General features: G+C 43.0%; 1 protein-coding gene across 2 annotated transcripts in view; it reads right to left on the reverse strand.

Moving 5' to 3' along the window:
- The window catches only part of KIF20B (kinesin family member 20B), a 38,814-nt gene that overhangs the window by 17,646 nt on the left and 8,222 nt on the right, over positions 1-12,946 (reverse strand). For both annotated transcript variants that reach the window (XM_083441269.1, XM_083441268.1), the window contains exons 9-19: positions 12,711-12,822; positions 11,890-11,958; positions 11,656-11,802; positions 10,261-10,423; positions 8,415-8,738; positions 7,464-7,603; positions 6,664-6,793; positions 5,007-5,229; positions 4,569-4,630; positions 3,640-3,759; positions 2,121-2,280 (exon numbers count right to left, since the gene is read on the reverse strand). In XM_083441269.1, coding sequence (XP_083297395.1) covers positions 2,121-2,280; positions 3,640-3,759; positions 4,569-4,630; positions 5,007-5,229; positions 6,664-6,793; positions 7,464-7,603; positions 8,415-8,738; positions 10,261-10,423; positions 11,656-11,802; positions 11,890-11,958; positions 12,711-12,822 — 1,650 coding nt within the window. The remainder of the gene's footprint in view (positions 1-2,120; positions 2,281-3,639; positions 3,760-4,568; positions 4,631-5,006; positions 5,230-6,663; positions 6,794-7,463; positions 7,604-8,414; positions 8,739-10,260; positions 10,424-11,655; positions 11,803-11,889; positions 11,959-12,710; positions 12,823-12,946) is intronic.

Below are 12,946 nucleotides of genomic sequence, written 5' to 3' on the forward strand. Positions count from 1 at the left end.
CAGTAAGCCAATACCAAGCAAATATTTTCCAGAAGATCTGGAAATAAAAAGATTGTTGGATAGCACAAGTTCACTCAGAAATGGATGTGCTTTCACACAGCTGGAGACCATCTTTTTAATTTCTGCTCCATTCTAAAGTTCAGATCTTGGGATAAGATCGGGCAACTACAACACCTAAAAAGATATGAGCATCATCATTGGGCAAGGACCTAGGAAGCTTACTTTAACAGTTACTGTAAACGGAGTTAAACACTATCCTTTAAGTTACAGTCATTTATTGGCTAGCTTTGTTTCTGGTCTTGCCATACTGAGTAATCCTGCGCTGAGATGTTTTACCAGTAAGTACCCTCTTCACATTACAAGAACCACTTTCGTGCTTTAAAAAGGCAAAGAATCATCTGAATATTTTTCCTACCAAAGGCCCAGAATATGATTTCTTCAGCTCTAGGCACTGGGCCCAAGTACAAGATGTTTCTCAAATTATTTATAAAAAACATTTATATACCGTTATGTCATTAAAATATATCACGGCGATTTACAACAATATGAAAATGTAAGGCCAGACAATAAAGTCATAAAAAGTTAGAAATAAGTTAAAAATAAAAAGAAATTAAATGCAAACATCAATAGATCATTGGGGGGTGGGGGTCCCTTCATATTGGTAGGATATGTTGCCTGTTGCACAAAGTGATTTGTTTGTTCAGTTGGTTCCCTAGCAATGTTTTTTGGCTGTCTCAAATACCTAAGGTATCAAATGTGGTGACAGTAATAATAATACAACAAAACAACAACACTACAAACTGGCTTGTAAGTATAAAACCAAATTTACTAGAATAATTGCTAGAATAGAGATAGACTTGTAACCATTCAAACAACAAACATACTAAGGTGCCATGTGCAAAACAAAGCCTGGAGATACTGTAAACATCGGAGTAGATAAATGTACAACTGTATCTTAACTAGTTACATGTGTAGTAAACGTTATAGACTAGATAAATGAACCGTTCAACAAGTAGTGTAAGTCCAATCACAGAACGGCAACCCCGTGCCGCCACAACGGCAAGGATAGCACACTGGAGAATATGAAAATGTTTTTCAAAGCTGTGTTTCAAAGACTGAACTGGATGAGATGTTCTTCAATGGGTCTTGAGTTGGAAACACAAAGCCGTATGCATGATCAATCACGGGAAGGCAAATCAAAGCCACCACCCTGGTGAGAATAACTCAAGTGGGCAAAAGGACACCTGTTCTCCAGATATATTACAGGTTTCGCTACACGCTTCATCAGTCTGAAAAGCCAGTCATACAAAACGGTTTGCTCAGGATAAAGAAAGTATTCAGAGGCACGTTTACTGTATAACGTTTACTGCACATGTAACTAGTTAAGATACATTAAGTTGTACATTTATCTACTCCATGTTTACAGTATCTCCAGGCTTTGTTTTGCCCATGGCACCTTAGTATGTTTGTTGTTTGAATGGTTACAAGTCTATCCTTATTCTAGCTATTATTCTAGCAAATTTGGTTTTATACTTACAAGCCAGTTTGTGGTGTTGTTGTTTCGTTGTCTCAAATACCTGGCAAATAACGCTAACCATGGCCTGTTTAACCTCGGTGTGGATAAAACAGTGCTGTGCACCATGCAAAAGCTGAAAAGGAAGGAAGAGCATGGAAGAGAGGTGGAAACCTGCAGAAGACGCCTAATGCTTAAGCATTGTTAGGGAACATCACGCTTGCACTGGACCTACACAGATATTTTGGACAATTCTTTTGACTAGAACACAAAGAAAAATCAAGTTACATGCGCACAGGAACTGAACAAGAAGATTCACTAAACAGAGGATAGCTCATACAGCAGAAGGATAACTTACACCTACTCTATGAGGAATAGACACAACATGAAAAAGGAAGTTTGCAATTAAGACACTTTTATTTCAGACTTGCATAAAACAAAACAATAAGCAACAAAGAGTTCAGGCAAGATGCATATCCTGGTTTGATCTGACAGTCAGCTTTCTTCGCAACCCTTCCTTTATGCTGGGGCTCTTTTGTTCTCATTCTAACAAGCAGTTAGCTTTTGACCTCAGGAGCCTCTGCATCTGCAGAACAGGAAATGATACCTTGCTTCGCAGGAGGACCTTCCACCTCCTCTGCATCTTCTAAGCATCGTTTTCTTCTGCCACCCACACAGTTCTCCACAAGCTGATGAGAACAGGAGCAGCTTTCTCTGGTAGCGTCTTCCTGCGCCATTTGCCGTTTAATACTGGCTATTGTGCTCTCCTGCATTAATATAAAAAGGGAAGGCAATTTAGTAGAGTGGTACCTTGGTTTTTGAACATCTCGGAAGTCGAACGTTTCGGTTTTTGAACACCGAAAACCCAGAAGTAACAGCTTCGGGTTTTGAACGTGCCTTGGAAGTCAAACAGGAAAGGCGGCTTCTGCAGAGTCTAAGACCCTAAGTCCTAGCTGTTGGCTATTGAATTTCGGTTTTCGAACTTTTCAGAAGTCGAATGGGCTTCTGGAATGGATTACGTTTGAAAACCGAGGTACCACTGTATAGCCATTTCAGTTTCATTGGTCTGGTGCTTGAATAACCAATGAGTCAGTGGCTAGAGACCACTGTTGTCTTCCACTCCCTCAGCAGCTCTCACATTGCCTTAAGAGAGGAGGTGAGGAACCTTTGGCCTTCCAGATGTTGCTGAATGACAATTCCCATCAGATTTAGTTGTTGGCCATAAATGCAGGTTGATGGGAGTTGGGAGCCCAATGAAACTGGGAATGCCTCACTTTGTGGAAGATTACATTAGACATTATTCCTCTTGAGAATTTGGGATTTCTTCAATTTTGATGAAAACTGCTTTGATTGACACACAGTGAATCCCCTTGCGAAAAAGAAAAATACATTCCTTCCCCTCCCCTTTCTTCCCTCTGTATTTTACCCCACTGCCATTCACTCTTACTACCATCTTCCCCATTCCACCCTCCAATGTCTGACCATTCTTCCTTGCGCATTGCTGCCATTTTAAAATCTGCCTTAAGGTACCTCATGAATTTTAATCAGATCATCCTCTGCCCCTCTTGAAATTCAAAGTTAGTGCTTTTCTAAGGAAAATTTGACTGCATTTATAGCCAAGCTTTCTTTTCAAGACATTATACATGGTGTTCCCAAGAACCAGACCTGCCTAGCTTCTAAAAGGCTGCTGCTACATCATGTGCTTTCAGCCCAGGCCCTGGGAACAAAAATGCATTTGCTCTGTCCAAAGGCAGCAAGACAAATCCTATTATGCTTGCATGGTAACATAAAATACAAATAACAAGTTTTAAGTCGGGAATCCAGGAGCCATATTTTAGACACACCCAAAAGCTTATGCATGCAGCATGTGTTTAACTTTCTTTGAACAGCAGGCACTCATGTCTTATCACAAAACACCTTTCCTGAAACTTTCCACTTTAATAGTGTTTTTGTGAGGCTTGCTGTTCAAAAAATAAAGCTCTTAAAAGTCCCCCTTGGGGGAACTGTACTAAGCATGTGGCTTTTGGAGCCCAGTTTTGCTCTGGGACAGCATTTTAATTTGGCACCACCATGTCAACATGCAACTGCTACTTTTGAGATTAACAAGTGGAAAATTAAACACTCACAGACTCTTTTATGATCGCCTCCAGCTGATTTATCAGAACTTTCAGCCTTGCTATTTCATCATCCTTTTGCTCCACAATTTCACTTAGCTCTTGTATGCGCTTGTTCTGAAGAGCCATTTTCTTAAGGAGAAGGTAAACAAGTTTAGGATTAGATGTGACAATGCACTGCAATATCTGGCCATTTGGAAACTCAACATGCAGTGAGGCAAAGTGTAGGCCGGGTCCAGGTGATTTTTCACAGCTTCATAAGCTATGGGTTTAGAGCTCCTCCCTTCTGGCATTGGAAGAAAAAAGGCTTATAGTACATTTAACAGCTGTATTTCTACAATGAGAACCAGCAGACATAGCTGACTTTCCATGGCAAGCATGAGGTTCTCACGGGGGGAGGGGGGGATCAGCAATAACTATAGTATCACTAGTTTTGTGTTATACCATGTTATCCCTATACCATAGGGACGCGGGTGGCACTGTGGGTAAAAGCCTCAGGGCTTAGCCTCAGCGGGCTGCGCTCCCGTTGCTCGGTCCCAGCACCTGCCAACCTAGCAGTTCGAAAGCACCCCCGGGGGCAAGTAGATAAATAGGTACCGCTTACTAGCGGGAAGGTAAACGGCGTTCCGTGTGCAGCTGTGGCTCGCCAGAGCAGCGATGTCACACTGGCCACGTGACCCGGAAGTGTCTCTGGACAGCGCTGGCCCCCGGCCTCTTGAGTGAGATGGGCGCACAACCCTAGAGTCTGTCAAGACTGGCCCGTACGGGCAGGGGTACCTTTACCTTTTTTATGCCGCTCCTCATAACAGTCCTTTTGTGCTATGCTATGCGCCCCGACAACCATTTTGTGACTGGTACCCAAAACTCAAAACCAGAATGTCCAGAAAAGTTGGAGACTCCTATTGTAAAGGCAGATATTAAAGAAATCTAAACACGCTTACCTGAGTAGCATCTTGAACCACTTTAGCAGATTCACTCAGCTGATTCTTCTGCTTTGTCAGCTCTGTAATAGAGTGATTAAAAGTTAACATTAAATACATGTCGTGGAAAGAAATGCTCAAATTTGCTTGGGAGATGCGTTAGACGTTCTAACCACATTCTGTATTTGATACTGCAAAGTTTGATACTTTAAAGTAGTAGTAGACACAATATATTAAGTAAAAGGCTACTGGGCTTTTGGACTTGCTTCCCTTTAAGAAAAGAGCTCTTCCCCGTCTCAATACCACATCCCAAATTGCTTTTCCATGTAAGTTTACTGTGGCAACCAAAGACTGCTAGCCAAGAAACACAAGGCCAAAGTCCTGTTGGGTGCATGGAACTGGCTGTTTGTTTCTTTAGATCCTTTTATTACTTTTATTAAGTTTCTCCTTCATACCTACCTTCTTTCCTGGCCAAGAGCTCCTCCCGGGTTTGAGATAACGCAGCTGTTACCTCTGCCAACTGCTTTTCAAGACGCTCAATAGTTGTTTGGGGCGCTTCTAAGGCACTAAGCATCCCATACGCTATTTGGGCCTGCTGCTTAATATCAGAGACGTTTTCTTGCAGTGACTCAACCACGCAGGATAAAACAGCTGGATTTCCCGATTCTCTAGCTTCTGCTCCCTTGTTGAAAGAAACACACAAATATAAAGGGGGACAATGAAAGTTTGCTCATACAGGCTTATCACCCCTCTTTTATTGTCCATTCCGGGTCGCCCAACCACTGCCATAGTGTCTTTTCTCTTGGCAGATCAAGATGAACAGATGACAACAAAGGTTGCAAGGTTTTTAGCTGGGGCAATCAGAATAAGGTCCACTATTTGACTGTTGATTCAGGACCCTAAAGTGTGTTTTATATAATTGACTTTTTCTTTGTTCTTTGTATATCACATTGTTCTTTTGTTGCTATGGCCGATGGCTGACGAAAATAAAGATTAATTCATTCATTGCTTATACAGGAGCTTCCCTGGCCACCAGGAGGCAATATCACACCAGAGAACCACTGGAAAAGTCCTCCAGAGGGAGATGGGGAGAGAGCCAAGAATGGAGGGTCCTTCATGAAGTCTGGTAGACCAGCCAACGCTACGCATATACCCCAGCTAATTTGGAATGATGAGGACTGACCCTCAAGTTAAAGCAGCATTATATATGGCATCTTCAAGAGTCAGTCCACCACCTAGCTCAGTACAGGTAACTTGCATCTTACACGAGGGCTTTGTTCAGGGGATGGCAGGTATATGTAACAATGCATATACTCAAACCACCCCCTTGGAACTGCCCCCACGTAAGCGATCTCACCTTCCAGAGATGGTGCACTAAACAGGTTTTACCATCTCAAGCAGTGCAGAGAGTTTCTAAGCTCTCTCCATTGCTTGCTAGGTTCTGGGAGGCTCTTGTGAGATCTTGCAAGGCTGGTCCAAGTTCTCCAAAGCCCGGGGTAAGCAAGTCTGAGAGCTCAAAAGCTCTTTCCCTGCCAAAGAAACCCTGTGCAAAGAGAGCATTTAAGTTCTCCGCTGGATCTGTGCAATTTCAACCAGCTGGCCTTCAGCCGCATAAAGCTGAGTTTGTGCAGGTGAAACTCAGGCAAGTTGCTCTCTAGGACATCAGTCAGGGTTCTCTTCCAGTACTTACATGGAGATGCTGAGGACTCAATTGGGGAACTTCAACATTCAAAGCAGAAGTTCTACAATTGAGATGTGGTCCTTCTGTATGGCTGCACGTTCTTGTTCTTCCTCAATGCATTCAAAATCAGGGGACCCAGCGGTTAGACTTAGCTAACCTATCTGTTGAAAGGTTTATATTTCAGGTAGAAAAGGGGCTTTACCTTTGGAAATATCCCTGAAGTCTCAAACTGTGAGCATCTCAAGTGTCTTTCAGGTAGCAGAACTGTACAGTCTGACTTTGTTGGCACAGCAAGAGCCCTACAACCACATTGGTTTGGTGCCCTTTTTACATTAGGACCCCAGGGAGTTTGAGAGCTAAACTTTAGAAATACGTCTCTTAAGAGGTTCAAGATAGAATAAGGTTACTGGCATTCCCAGTCTTATTATGCTGCACCTTTTGAGTCTCTTCTGCTTCTTCTCTGCTATTTGGCAGTGGGATGCATTCCTTCACCAAGTCCTTGTAAATCTGCATGCGCTCCTCGCAGTTGTCCTCCATGATTTCTTGCGTAAGGCCAACAAATGTCCTAAGTTTAACCAGTGACGGAAATGAAATACATGTCAAATGGTTCTCCCAAAGAGAAACCTCCTATACTCCTGAGGAGGATGACAGCAGCAGCAAAAGGCAAAATGTCAGGAAGAGCAATGATGGTAAGTCCCTGGGCTCTTGGGAAGCACCAGCTGCTGGTGCAGGTCTTAAGACAAAAGAATGGTAGAGGACATAAAGAAAATGACTTGTAAATGGGAGCTGCTTTAAAATATCTGTAGCCAAAACACATCTGGGAATGGAAAGCAGGGAAATGTGGCTTATGGCAAATCCTACACTCTGAATAAGAGCAACAAGAAGAAGATACCTCAGTGCAGCTATTACCTTTTGTGTGCCCTCAGGGAATGAAAGGGCCAGGAGTAGAAGAACCCAAGTCTGCTGCCCAAGAGGGCCTTAAGATTTATGAGCTCTGTATTCCACCACAGTGGAGCAAGATGCACATGGGGGTGTTTTCAACCAGGAACCTTGAAAGCTGACGTGTTTGCACATAAAGAAGCCACACACATTAAGTGTGCCTTGTTCCCTTGGGTATCAGCGCACAGTTCATAGCCAGCTGGCTGCTGCATTGGGCTGTATGTGGATGCATGCCAATCCCGAACATTAAAGCAATGTTGGCAAGCCCTCCGGAAATATAAGATCAGGAAACTTACTTGAAATGGCTGTCCTTTTCTGCAAAATACTGAGCACATTCCTGCGTGACCTCTTCACGGATCTTCAGCTCCATGAGCAGCTTGTCCTTCTTTTCGGCAATCAGCTTGTTTTTCAGATCTTCTATTATAGCAAGCAGCCTCTAAACAGGAGCACCGGGAGCAGAGTCAGCACATGGAAGGCATGTTTAGGGATTCATTGTCGTGGCGCATCGTCATTTTATTTACGGGGAGCCCCAAAGCCTGTGGCTTCTCACGTTGTGAGTCACAAGAAAGGCGGACGTAAAAATGCATTCTAGTGAATCCCTAGGGAGACGTGGAAAACCTAAAATGGTTTATAGAAAGGCAGGAAGTCCTGGAATCAAATTACCAAGTTTGAGAGGCCACCAAATCCCAAGCCTTAACCTGTGGCAACGGTGGAGAACCACCCCATTTGGCTCACGAGGGTATATCAGCAAAGGCACTGTGCCCTGCCCTACACCCAATCTCAAATAGAACCTTAAGTATGGGACAAGCCTGGCTCAGTCCAAAGGGCAGCTGCAGATCCCACCTATCATGCCTGCAGAGCCCTTTGCACAGGGCTTCATAATAGCCATCCTGCAAAGCCCCTTACAAAGCACTTTGCAGGAACTGACGGTCTGACTACCAAAACTTTGCAAGCTATGCCTTCACCCACAACTGATTTCAAACCAAGCAGGCAAAAAGGGTATTATGGTGACATAAGATCATCTGACAGGTGGGCAGCCCTATCCAGCAGACATTTTTCAGTGCATCTTTATTGTTTTCAAACTGGCTGCTATGTTCATTTTAAAAAATGTAAGCAGACTGAAGTATGAAGCACCTTAGAGAAGCGGACTGTAAATGCCCCAAATTAACACAGTGGCTCTTATTTTCAAGCATTCCTCCTTTTTGCTGCAACAGATCCACATAGCTATTCCTGTCACAAGGGCATACCTGGTACTTTTCTTTTTCAATGACAATGTCACTGTCTTCATCTCCCACTTGGTCTGGCATTTCTTCCGGCTCAGCCTCTCTGTCAAGTCTGGTTTCTGCCACAGAGTTTACCTCATACATCCCACTGCCATCTTCTTCTAGCTCTTCCCCCTCCCCCTCCTCTTCATCTTCCATCACATCCTCCAAAGTCCTCTCCCAGAGTACAGTTGCTCTTTTAACGGGTAAACGCACATCTTCTTCAGTGTTCATTTCAGATTCAGCTTTGACAGCCATCTGCTCAAATGACTCTTCTGGGGGAGAATCATTGGAATCTAAGACCATGACCTATTTAGGAAGGAAGCAAAAAACATATGAAAGCCAGTTTGTGACTGTGGTTTTAGCTGCTATTAAAGCTTCCTGCCAAAACAAACAAAAACAAAACCCTGCTCGTTTTAAGGATTTCCAGAATCCATGCTTTCTTCCAGCACAAACCTATGCCATATAGCTTCTTTATTATGACACAGAAGCAGAGGTGGTGGAGTGGGTCTTGCATGCCATTCTGGTAGTCAAACACCTCCTTGAAGGCCATCCAGCTAGCTCAACACACTGAATGAAATCCACTGAATGAACACCCCAAATAACAGCTGTCTGGCCTCATTCTGAAGACCCCCAACAAGACAGTCCACTGCCCCTCTAGGTCATTAATGTCAAGATGCTAGGTCTCATTTTACAATTAAGATGGGAGCACTGCATTTTATAACCCGGTGACCCTCTCCATCCAGGCAGGAAAGAGACATGATCACAGTTCCAGTAACACACTCTAGGTGAAAGGCACTGGAGGATAATGGTGAAGCACGTGGCCTGGGGAGAGGCCTGAGGGCCAGATGCAGAGGCTAGGTGGGCTGCATTTCCCTCCTATCCCACTATGGATTGGCAAATCATTAGCTCTTTTGTTTAGCATCATTCATATATGTGGCACCTTACAGGTACATAGGTGAGCTTCTGCCTATCAACTAAAAGCTTCAGGAGTCAACACAATCACCAGACATGGATACCATTTATAAACTTTGAAGAAAGCACACAGGTTGTGGATGTGCCACATAAGTGCGGAAGGATTTGTTTTATATGAATATCACAAGAGTTATTTGCAGTAATTGAGATTATAAGGAAGGCGAGTTGACACTTCAGAATAGGTGTTACAGTGATTTGGAAGGTGGAGGAAGTTTGGTTGTTTACATTTAAAGTTTCCTTGGTTGGTAATATTTGTGTAAGGCCTTCAAATTTTAGAGAAGATGTGTACTTGATTTAAGATACCACTTAATGATCTGCTTACAGAATAGGAAACACAAGTTAATTTGTATAAGCAGCTGCTGCCAAGGATGCTTCTTCGTATATCAGTTCTTGAAAACTTGAGATTCGTTTTTCTCCCCCCAGATGTTACTGTCACTCTTGTAGATTAGTCCCATAATTAACCACATTTTCCCCTTTCCATTCTCTTTCAGGTATTGGTAAGAAAGCAAATGTGTGGCATTTAAATTCCTACACACACACACACACACACACACACACACTTTTCTCAGGGATCATAAAGCGTAAGATGGTCCAAAAGTAGTTAAGAATTTCAGCTAGGACAGGTAACAATCTTGTTTGAATGGACCATTAATATTCCAGTACTAGGACTACATTCCTGTACTTCCTTGTTTGCAAGTAGGTCCTACCAAGCTCTGACGTCTGAAACATTCACCTGCCCTTCAAAAGAGCTCTAAGGGCAGAAGCCAGCTAGCTGACCCATAGCCTTTTGCATGTCTCTAACTGCATGGTGACTCAAATAATCTACTTCCAGTTTCATACAAATGTGAACACTTACTTTCTGAGCAATTGCTGAAAACCTGAGCACGTTGAGGGTTTCATCATACGCAGAGGCGCTCTGGCTGACGTTCACTATCATGCACACCTTCCCCTTACCACTGAAGAAGCCTTGAAAGAAGTGAGTCAGCTTGCTTTCCCGAAAGGGGATGTGCTGCTGCAGCCTGAAAATGAAACAAACAAGACAGCTGCAGTTCACTTTTTCGAAGAGTGTTTTCAAGCGGATTTTCTAGGATATGGGGCCAAGCTTCATTTTAAAGAGGCATAGACTGAAAGGCTTTAGGTCCATTCAGGCCTGTTGCTTCTTCACCACATGCTTCCCAGTTTGTTTTTTAAAAAGTTTCTAGAGAGATCCAAAAGACAAGGGGGTAAAGGATTATTGTCATTGAGGATGGGTTGTGGGCAGCAGCCTGAAGGAAGCCCCAAACTGGAAGCCATAGGAGAATGTCAGTAGTTGGGACCAAATAACAAGTTAAGACCAAATGGTAGGCCAGGACCAAACAAAAACCAACAATCTGTGAGTACGCCAGAGCTCAGGCAGAGTATGCTGCTCAAGGAAGGCTCAGCCAAAACAGAAAGCCATTGAATACTCCTTCCAGAGCAGAAGAGTGGGTTCTTTGCGGAGAAGGCTGCTACCTGCAGTGGTTCACCACATGGGGCAGCCGCACACAGATTCAACATCTCACTGGGTACCTCTCACGCTTATGAACATCAACTGTCCTTTCAAAACACTGCAGGTGTTCACTGGGAAACAAGTAGCGGACATGAAGCAAGCTTGGATTGGGCATCCATTTTTAAAGTAAGTGTTGTACAGTCAGGGAGGTTTTTGGCTTGCTTCTTTGATCAAGCAAACTTGGGTAACAAAGCCCTTTTGGCAGGGGAAAGCTTTATGGCCCTGTCACTTGCATGTTTTAGTTCAGTTTTGAAAAATCATCATCATCATCATTTATTATTTTAGCTTGGAACCTGCACTGCCAATTGAGAACTAGTCAAGTATGATGCTTCACCTGACTAGCAAAAGGATATGCTCGCCCTAAAAATGGAAATATCTCTTACTCATATTTAAGGACTGGTTAAAGGCTTAAAGGTGACGTTTGGAAAGATAAGGCAATTTCTGGCTGTTTAAAGCACTCTGCTTCCTTTTACACCATTTCCCGCTTCTTAGGATTCACATCCTGTAGGGATCATGTCAGGTGGGGGTGGGGGTTAAGGACAGGCTGCTAAGCAGTCTAGGTCTCCCTTAAACACCTAAGTTACAAGAAAGGTAGCAGAGATCTGCATGAGGAATATGCATACCTCTCTCATTCACCAGGTGTTTTCCTTCTCTTTACAGAGGGCTGCTAGAAGCCCCCACCCCCACCCCTCAACATGAAGCGAAACGTTTTCCAGAACCTACTTTGATTGCTGGCTCATCTTCAGGGCACTGATGCATTTGCCTAGAATGAGCAAGGAAGTGTTAATATTCCCACTCTCTTTCAACCTCTCTCCTTCGTTGTGGGTTCGTGTACAACGCTCAGAGCCAGCGAGGTCGCAGAGGAATAATCTGGAGATAAAGAAAAGGAGTGGATAAATTTAGGTTGCCTGGTCTTACAATTTTAATTGGTAAGAACACATGAAATACAAAACTTACTCATTGACTTGCATCACACGAGTTGCTTCAGGATCAATTTTTAGCATTTTCACAGTGAATATACTGTGGCTGAAAGATCAAAAATACACAGACGTTGCTGCCAGCAATGCTATCTTTAAACATCAGTGAACACATTGCAGCCTTCTGCCATTTTGAAAATCTGAATAGCTCCTAACCTCAAGGCACTTCTTCCATTCTAGTATTTAGTGCTAGATTTTAAGATATACTTATACCATTTGGAAGATACGTAACCATGTATATTAACTTCTTTTCACATCCCAGATAAGGATTTTAGAATATTGCAGGCCTCTTCACTGCCCTATTCACCAATGGAGTACAGTAAGTCTGCAACTTACACACATTTAACTTGTACACATTCAGCTTTATGCACTTGGTCATTTATTTATTTTTAAGGGGGTGGGTGTCTGGGAAAAAAGTCTCTGCCAATCCCACCCACCGTTGCACCCAATATGCGATTTAGGCTTTAAGCGTTATCGCCCGGAACACAAGCCCGGTGTTGTGTGCTTACTAGACTTCACATTAATAATCACACTGGATCTCCAAGGAATCACCTACCCATTGCTATATTTTAAATCACAGAAAACTTCACATAATTAAAAGCCCCAAAGTTCAGCACAAGATACAAGCATGTGAGTGATTATTTCAAGAAACACATCTGAGCAAGAACGGTGTAGGGATCCTTAGGTACTGGGCATTACTTTAACAAGTCTGTGTTGCATAAACTTGCAAGTAAAAGCTGAAAGTGAATCATTACGATACTACACATTGAACATATCCTAATTTTGCTATCGGCCTCTTACCTTCTACTGGAATTGGCATTCAGTTTTGTGGAAGCAAAACTCTGATGTTTCAGGCCTAGTTGCATGAGCTTAAAAGCTTCTTTGAAATTTGAAACCTGAATCCATTGTAGATCTTCAAGAAATAGAAATGGCTCATTATTCACCACTGAACAAGCATTAAAGCAAGACATTAAGGGAAATAAGAATGTGAGTTAGGAGCATTACCCTGAATTAAAAGCTAGTTTGCACACAGCCTG

The sequence above is a fragment of the Podarcis tiliguerta genome, assembly GCF_965153285.1.
Source record: "Podarcis tiliguerta genome assembly, chromosome: 5".
Taxonomy (NCBI): Eukaryota; Metazoa; Chordata; class Lepidosauria; order Squamata; family Lacertidae; genus Podarcis; species Podarcis tiliguerta.